Consider the following 8,774-nt stretch of genomic DNA (forward strand, 5'->3'; position numbering starts at 1 on the left):
TTAGATACTACAGACAGTGTAAAACCAACCTTCCAGCCCTTTGTTGTTGCTCTCACGCTAACGTGCGAGATCCATAGACCGAACTGCGCGGTCGCATTCCGCCCCAACTTCCCCTCTCCCAGCGGCCTGGTTTGAGATGAGTGGAAGATGTCGGTTTCGGGGCTGAAGGCCGAATTGAAGTTTTTGGAGTCAATTTTTGACCCAAACCACGAACGATTCAGAATAATAGACTGGAAGCCCGATGAGCTTAGCTGCCAATTCAATGTAACAGGAGAAAAGCTGCTGATCATTCACTGCAACATCACGGTAAGGATAGGCCAGCTTCGCGCACAAGCTAATGTTAGACACAGACTATTCACTGAAACGAAAACATTCCGCGGAGGGTTCCGTGTTTACAAATTAACTACGAATAAAGTGTTCAGATTTTTTTCTTTTAGTCTGTTGCCATCAAGATTCAAGTAACCCTTATGAATTTATAAAAATAATACAACCCAAATCTCAAGTTCACTTTCAGAAAGTGTACGATAAAACATGGATTATTGTCAGCAATCGCATTTTATCGCAGCAGAGTTAGCCTTTGCTAGCTAACTGAAAGTAACGCTAGCTTGTGTCGTTAGCCAAAATATCTGCGTTACCATTGCAGTGCCACTATAACCTAAGCTTACGACAGCTAACTTTTCAACTAGGATACTTAGTTAACCGCATCTACACGTATCTTATCTAACGTTTCGTGAAACTTTTAACCTGGTCGCATCTATTTTTAAAATGCATAACTAGCTAAGAATACGTTTAAATCATTTATCTGAACAAACATACGAATACCCCATTCATAACTTTAGAGAGGGAGAGTTTATTGGAATGTTATCCTACACTGTATATTTCTATTTCAGTAAATAGACTGATCCCTGGGGCGAGTTTGTTGGTACACTAGATAGTAGTGCTCCCTTTATCGGGACTCCAAGCATGTAGAAAGCGATATAACCTAGATATGAAGAAGAGATTTTTCTGGACTTGAGATTAGCTAGTCAACCAACTAATGTAAGCTGAGTTTTCCATCGCAGTTTGTTGAATAACATTAGTTGGGCCTATATTTTCATGTATTTCAACACTAATGGGTTTGCACATTGCTACATTATGAGTGAGATAATTTCCAAACTTGTTGGACCAGGCAGTGCAAAAACTGTAATATTAGCGAGCTAGCGCTAATCAGCACAAAGCATAGGCATCGTCACTGACAGATGAATATCCCTCTTGTCATGACATGCTGATTATATTTTCAAGGTTTAGGTGGCACAGATATTTCACTTTCCCTGCCTAACCATAACCTCTCCATCAAGATTTGAAGGGAAATACCACTGAAATTGTTGGCTAAAATATGCCATAATTTCTTGTTCATTCTCTGGGACACATGCAGGCTCATTAAAATATTTTGATAGCCATGTCATGGTGGGACTCAGAATTAGTCAGCCTGCAACCCATTTTGCGTTACAACACCAAGAAACCAGAGTGTATCTGGCAATACACTTTCTAGCATTTCTGTCACTAGAAATGAGAAGTACGAGGTTGTCCCACCCCATAATTTAGGATCAGCTCAGTTGAGAATGGATTTGTAAAGATAAAAACTTTGTTTGGGAGATTATCCAGTGTGAGTTTATGTGAATTAATGTAACTACATTTTCTGTTATGGAGTGGTTTTCACTCGTGTAAAATGAAGCTCATATGGGTGTAAACATGTAAACAAACATTTCATGAGTCCACAAAGTCAGTCTTGGTGTGTCAGTGGAGCAGCCCCAGGTTCTACATCTTTGATGACGTTGCAGACTCAAAATTCTTTATAGCCCCTCTGTCACTTGACACCTGATCAAGTGCCCACTTAGCTTGAATGCTTGAAAATGGTTAGGGTTACTACTGTCTGCTGCCTATGTGTTTGCTAAAATGTAGATATCAGCACTTTTTGTTGCTCTCAAAAATGCATTTGTCTCACTAATCAACATAGGTCTATAATGAGTGGTGTTGCTAGCTTACAATGATGAACTAGCTAAGTGGCTGAGGGACTATCAGCGGGTCACTCAGCATCAGGCCTAATTGAAGGTCCAGTGGAGCACTCAGCCACTTGTCAACCAGTGCCAGAGATACTCTAGTCATTCTACAGCTGGTTAAGAGTGAATGCACAAATCATCTAGTTAAGCGAGTGGCTAAGTGGGCAGAGGTGTTTGGTTTGAAATTTGTTCTATCAGTTAGAGCTTTGGAATAGACTTTAACATGTTCACACATAGATTAGTCTGTCCTATGTCAGAGGGGAAGCTATTTTGAGTATTCTCTGTTAAATATTCTAATACAATCTGTAGACCATGTAGCCATCTACTGAGACAGACCAGCTGAATTGGTCAAATTTCCATGTCTAATTGTGCCCTCTGTTGCAGGAATCTTATCCCTCAACACCCCCAATATGGTTTGTTGACTCTGATGACCCTAGTCTGGCTGAAGTGTTGGAGCGCTTAGAGGATGTGAGAAAAGGCAGCACATTGGTAAGTTGGCTGATGTGGATCCAACTTAACACAGGCTTGCTGACATTACTTATAATCGCACAAGCTTACCTCTATAACAATAGAAACTTTCTAGAATTTTTTCACGGTGGTTTGAATTTCATTATTGGTGTTCATTTCTGCTGATTTCGCAGCTTCTTCAGCAGCTGAAGCGTCTCATTTGTGATCTCTGCCGGCTTTACAACCTGCCCCAACATCCAGATGTAGAAATGCTCGACCAGCCTCTTCCTGCTGGTCCAATTACCCAAGAGCGAAAGGTAGGCATTGCGACAAGAATAACATTCCACATCTTTTCATAACGTCTGAAAAGCCTAGCCTGTCAACTCACAATGTCTCACACACCACAGCACGGACCAGTGGATGAGGTGACATCTGAAGAGGAAGAAGAGGAAGAAATGGGAGAGGTGTCTATGTATATTCTTGACATTTTTGTGGATCTATAGTATTTGTAGTTTATTGTCTCCAGTGTGCATGTAATCCTGTGTTCTGTGTCTTAACATGCTTGATACACTGTGGTAGCAGGACATTGAAGACCTGGACCATTATGAAATGAAAGAAGAGGAGCCAGCAGACGGAAAAAAATCAGAAGATGACGGGATAGAAAAGGAAAATCTGGCCATCTTGGAGAAGATCCGTAAAAACCAGAGACAGGATCACTTGAATGTAAGTGCTCATGCAGTGTTACCTGTGGGTGGCTGTAATAACATACCTTCTAATTTGCACAGTGTCCAGGTGTCTGTCCCTCTGACCGCCTGTGTAATGTGTGTTGCAGGGTGCAGTCTCTGGCTCAGTGCAAGCCTCAGACCGCCTAATGAAGGAACTCAGGGAGATCTACAGATCACAGAGTTACAAGACAGGTAACTGCTATGTGATTATTGCTGTTTTCTGATTTATTTACTTATTTGTAGTTTTAGTTTTTAACTATCTCAGACTGAAGTAGAGTCCTTTGTCTTACTTATTTCGCAGGTATTTATTCAGTGGAACTAGTCAATGACAGCCTTTATGAATGGCATGTCAAAATAAGGACGTAAGTTCTTCTCACATTCAGTTGTTTAAATATTTTCCAGCTTGCCTAATGTTATTATTCCGTTAGGTTTGACTTGTGTTGTGGTTCTTTGTTGCAGGGTAGACCCAGATAGTCCGTTACATAGTGACTTGCAGGTCTTAAAGGAAAAGGAAGGGGTGGACTACATTCTGCTCAATTTCTCTTATAAAGTGAGTTATAAAGTGATCACATTTCTAGAGTGTTTTCTGAGGGAAAAATATTTTTTTCTCAAGACTCAAGATTTCCTTTTTTTTTATATGACAGGATAATTTTCCTTTTGACCCACCTTTTGTACGGGTAGTTTCACCTGTGCTCTCCGGAGGGTGAGTGTGTAGTGATTCCTCCCCTGCCCAGTTTGCTTATGAAAGGCTCTTAAGAAAGTATTCACTCCCTGTGACTTGGCCCACATTTGTTGTGCCACACAATTTTCAGTTGCATTTTGGACTTTCTTCAGATTTACTCACAGTACTCAATTGTCTCAAAGTGGAAGGAAATTGAAATACCACAAATGTAAAGTACCCACCCTCTTGCTTTAGCAGGGATGAATTGCCTGAGGGCAACATTTGCAAATGTTTCATATCATTTGTTGTTCTTGAGTGTAGTCCGTGCAAATGTGTTGATACTGTGCCTTGCTTGCTCACAAAATTGACATCAGATCCCATGATGAATCTCTATAGGCTTTTAGGTGCTGATTGGACTCTATTTCATGTTGTTACTGCATAGTACAGGGTACGTGGCTCACTTTTGACTGGCTACAAAGTATCGTCCCTGCGACTTGAAATTAAATAAAACAATCACCCTTGCACCATTATGATCGGACTTATGAAAGAATTTGAACTAGATTTTGTTGCCAACCACATATTTCACACACTGTGATATAATTACGTCTTGCACCTAAAATCCTACAGTGATTCTTTGAAGGGTCCTGATGTTAGAAAAAAGGCATAAACAAATTTGCTAGGAAATCACCATTCAAAAGTTATTGTTGAATCTGAAAGTTGCATTCACAACAGTTTCTGGAGTTTAATTTCCTCTTTGAGAGAATGGAAAACTTACAACATCTCTCACAGAAATGCCAAAGAAGTACATTGTGAAATCACTTTGAAGCACAACAAATTTGCAAAAAGTCAAGTGAATACTTTCTTGAACAAATGTGCATACCAGCTTTAAAACATTAAACACTCATTCCTTACATTCCACTTATTTGTTTTGTTATTTCAGTTATGTTCTAGGAGGAGGGGCCTTGTGCATGGAACTTCTCACAAAACAGGTATAAAAATGAGTTTGATGCAGCTTATAACGCACTTTCTCCTTGACTCAAATAGCTGAAGAAATTGAATTATGTTTTTTTTTTATTGTGTGTGTTTTGTCAGGGCTGGAGCAGTGCCTATTCCATAGAATCTGTTATTATGCAGATAAACGCGACCCTTGTCAAAGGAAAAGCCAGGGTGCAGTTTGGAGCCAATAAGGTAAATGTATGTCAACATCTATTATATAGCACTTTCAGAAATCAAGTGAAGAGAAAAATCTGTCTGAGCTGAATCATACTGGAATTTTATTGTCGATTGTCATAGGAATGCTTGCATAATTCTTGTTAGCATCTTCTCCCTCAATGCATCTAACAGCACATGATTTGTTTCCCAGAACCAGTACAATCTTGCCAGAGCACAACAGTCATACAAATCCCTTGTGCAGATTCATGAAAAGAATGGTAAGTAACAGTTTTTTTTCATACTTTATTTGTATTCTTTTAATAGGGTTATAAACAGAAGTCAGTAAAAGCAAAAAACAGAAATTTAAGAGGGGAGTAGGTTCCCTTTTTTTTTAAACAGTTCACACTCAAAAAAAGGGTTTAAGCTGTCAACCTCTCAATTTGCCTGCAATATACTATCTATTTGTCCCAATAAGCCTCACCTTTGTCTTTTTGTAGTCTTTGAGTGAAAGTCAATCATTCCATACTGTGTATATACAATCAACTATATTCTAAGTAACTGTGTCTGAATACTTGGGGCTCATTAGATAGACTGTATTACAATGGTATAGATCCATTAGCATAGGGGTTTCTGTTTTTGTTGTTGCAGGCTGGTACACACCTCCAAAAGAGGATGGATAAGGAGCTACTACCACTATGCACTGGGAACACATGTCTTTGGGTCAAAATATCTTGTTTTCTTTGGAATATTTTCCCCCCTCTGACTTACTGGGAATATATCATCTTTCTCATGGAAACCGACTGGCAAAATCTTCCATCTCGTTGGCTCGACGGACAAGTATTCCTCCGCTCCGCTGTGGGGCAAGACTTTACTCTGGTATCACTTTGCTTCTCGCCTCAGTGTTCTGCTGAGGAGAGTGATGTGAGGGTATCGGTAGTCCTGTTTCTCTTTAAATATGCTCATTTGTCTTTTCGAAAACCTTTCCTCCCTTTAAATGTGGGGAAATGCTTTTTTTCCTTTTAGCTGCTTTAAGAAAGTGGGCTTGACAAACAATCAGTTCCCCCTCTTAAATGGGAATTTTAAAAGAAGATGGATACTGAAGCTCTTGAAGTGGCACCTCACTGCAACTGTTTTTATTGACAGCGCTCCCCCCCCCCCCTCCTTTTTGAAAGTTTACTGGTACACAATGCAGATATTGTTAAAGAAATATTATTCAGCAAAATTATTTTTATGGTTTGATGAACATCCCAGACGATTTTCATATTTAGGAACCGTGTCTTTAAACTGAGATAGCATCTCCTAGCTCCTACTTTTTAGCATAAAGCTATTCAAAGCAACAAATAATATTTGGGCCAAGCAAAATCAAAATGCTGTAATGGTGCTGAACTGAGATCAATGGTAGATGGTGAACAAATCCACCTGTGTTTAATACTTAAAACAGGACCGATGGATATGGACCGTCTCAGAAGTACAGTTAGTATAGCTTGGCAAGAGGGCATCGAAAAGTGTTCACAAGAAAAGGAAAACATGCGTATTATGGCATCTGTTGGAGGCTCAAACAGACAAATGTTAAAGCTGATGAGGTCTTTTTACCTTCTTTCTATTAACACAGACCCTGCAAGTGCTCAGTTTGGCTACAGATCATTCTATTGATTATATCAAAAGAGAGCGCTGGCTGATTTGATGCTGAGAATGAGGCGCTGCATGTGCACAGAGATGTTAACACCTTGCACAGCGGCCTGCTCATGACCACTGCTGTATCCCACATTTGGAATATACTTGGATTCAGTGACAAAGTCAATCTGTTAGACAGAACCATGCCAGGATGGGCTTTTAAAGCGGACATAAATGAAAAATGTTTAGGGTGTGTGATTTTTCCATTCTACCCATTCCTGCAGCAAATTAGTATGCCATATGTTCTTGACAAATATTGATTGTAGTGGTTTCTCCCCTGCCCAGTTTACATTTGAAACTGCTACCTTGTTACATGACATTACATGCAGCTGGATCCATCCCATACCATGTATCTCCTCCTGTACTCTGCTGTCTCCTCGTTTGTGGAGCCTTTTCAGTCAGGGACTGAAAGGACATCATTTGCCAGGAGTTTGTTTGCTACCATAATATACCAAGGATGTGTTTTGCTGTCGCTGTTGGTGTGTAATAAGAAGGATCATTGTAGTGTAATAAGAATTACTCTGAAACGTAGAACGCCCATATTAAACTGTTTAAAGTTTAACTTTGACCATGCAATATAGTACAACATCAGTACTATTGTTCCCCAGACCACAGGACAAACACTGTATCTACCAATCTATTGGATCTTTTGCAGTTTATTTCTTAACACTGTCTGCAAAAGTAGGTTTGAATGACAACTCAGGTAACAAACAATACTTAGGAGGGGAATATGTAGATGAAAATGTTCAGTTATGGTTTATTTTATGGATGAATTAATGCTCTGTACCTCTGAAGTTTAGACTTATCCACTCACTGAACTGATTGTTGTCAAAAAAAAAAACGTCTGTAATGAGCTTTACATTGTTATGGGTTACATTCTGACTGAAGTTTCCTCTAATATATTTCAAGCAATGTAAGAGGGAGGGCATTTACACTGTTGAAAGATCACATTTTAACAGGATTGTATTAGCATGATTTCCACCTCATGCTATGGCTCATCAATACCCGCTGTATTATTTTGTCTTTATCCCCCCAAATACTAAAGATGTTTGTTTTTCAGAGTGTGGGCGGTCTTAAGATTGTCCTGATTGTGAACATATTTGCACAAATGGCGAGATTGTGCCTAGAGAGGTCAATACAATAACAAATAAGTTCTGATCTAAATCTTTTAAAATCGATTTCTCAACACACTGCTTTACATCCTATTGTTACATGTCTGAAATATCTGGGGGAATAGTTATTGGGTGATTAACAGGATACTGTCCAGTACAGCACAGAAAAGATGGACCATAAACTTGTGCATCCTTTAAGGTTTAAATACAAAACCCCTACAGAGCCTTTATACACCTGTGTAATTGCCTCCCTCCAAAAATGCCAAAACTGGTCAGAGGGGATGTGGAGAGATTCGAGTTTGATAGTCAGTCATGCCGTGGTGAATAGATTTGCACGCTTCTCTTTAACTGGACAGTGTATTGAAAAGGTTCATCTATCTCAATTGTGAATTCATTTTCTGGCACCAACAGATGGTTGGCAGATTATCAAGTCTGGCACCGTTGGCATGCTTTGGGTTTCTTTTGTTTTTCATTTTCCATTTAAAGAAATTTTGACCATGTACAGTAATTTGTAAACTTGCATCAAGTTTATGAATAAAGAATTTTAAGATTATTCCTGTGTTGCCCGTTTCACTCTGTTTATTATTTGAGATGCTTGATTACTAAATAGAGCATGGTTGATTAGCGATACTCAATGGCCTGTGTGTTGATCGGTTTAAGCTGAAAATTGGCCTAAAAGCTACACAGATAGAGGTTTTTAACTCCATTTGTAAAACATAAATTGGATGTGTTTAAATTTGGGCTAGACTGATATATCGGGCCGATATTAGGCTTTTATAAAATACCAGATATCGGCCAGTCATGTCGTCCCTTGGTGATATGATGGAGGTTCCTCCCTGACTACAGTGACATAAAAACAGCCTGTAAGACCTGAAATTAAATTTTGTTTTATTTAATTGTTCAACTGGTTTTGCAAATTATTATTATAGGTGCAGTGGGTCGCCCCGCCTTATGGAGCTGAAAA

General features: G+C 39.3%; 1 protein-coding gene across 4 annotated transcripts; it reads left to right on the forward strand.

Moving 5' to 3' along the window:
- Nucleotides 1–108: 108 nt before the first annotated feature.
- LOC139909508 (ubiquitin-conjugating enzyme E2 Q2-like) lies at nucleotides 109–8,363 on the forward strand. 4 transcript variants are annotated; one of them, XM_071896629.2, is made up of 13 exons: nucleotides 109–306; nucleotides 2,424–2,528; nucleotides 2,681–2,803; nucleotides 2,894–2,950; nucleotides 3,066–3,209; nucleotides 3,319–3,403; nucleotides 3,513–3,573; nucleotides 3,671–3,761; nucleotides 3,856–3,914; nucleotides 4,813–4,861; nucleotides 4,965–5,066; nucleotides 5,236–5,302; nucleotides 5,673–8,363. In XM_071896629.2, exons 1-13 carry the CDS (start codon nucleotides 148–150, stop codon nucleotides 5,702–5,704), a joined length of 1,134 nt encoding a protein of 377 aa, XP_071752730.1. In that variant the 5' UTR covers nucleotides 109–147; the 3' UTR covers nucleotides 5,705–8,363. The 4 variants fall into 4 exon arrangements, with proteins under 4 accessions (XP_071752730.1, XP_071752731.1, XP_078139234.1 ...); XM_071896630.2 differs by having other exon boundaries at nucleotides 4,965–5,060; XM_078283108.1 differs by having other exon boundaries at nucleotides 3,069–3,209.
- Nucleotides 8,364–8,774: the final 411 nt, after the last annotated feature.

The sequence above is a fragment of the Centroberyx gerrardi genome, chromosome 4, assembly GCF_048128805.1.
Source record: "Centroberyx gerrardi isolate f3 chromosome 4, fCenGer3.hap1.cur.20231027, whole genome shotgun sequence".
Classification (NCBI taxonomy): domain Eukaryota; kingdom Metazoa; phylum Chordata; class Actinopteri; order Beryciformes; family Berycidae; genus Centroberyx; species Centroberyx gerrardi.

Coding starts and splice junctions, on each gene's coding strand:
- LOC139909508 (XM_071896629.2), top strand. CDS start 148: ATGTCGGTTTCGGGGCTGAAGGCCGAATTGAAGTTTTTGGAGTCAATT. Junction 3,762..3,855: donor TGCTCAATTTCTCTTATAAA/GTGAGTTATAAA, acceptor TTTATATGACAG/GATAATTTTCCTTTTGACCC. Junction 5,067..5,235: donor TTGGAGCCAATAAGGTAAAT/GTATGTCAACAT, acceptor TTTGTTTCCCAG/AACCAGTACAATCTTGCCAG.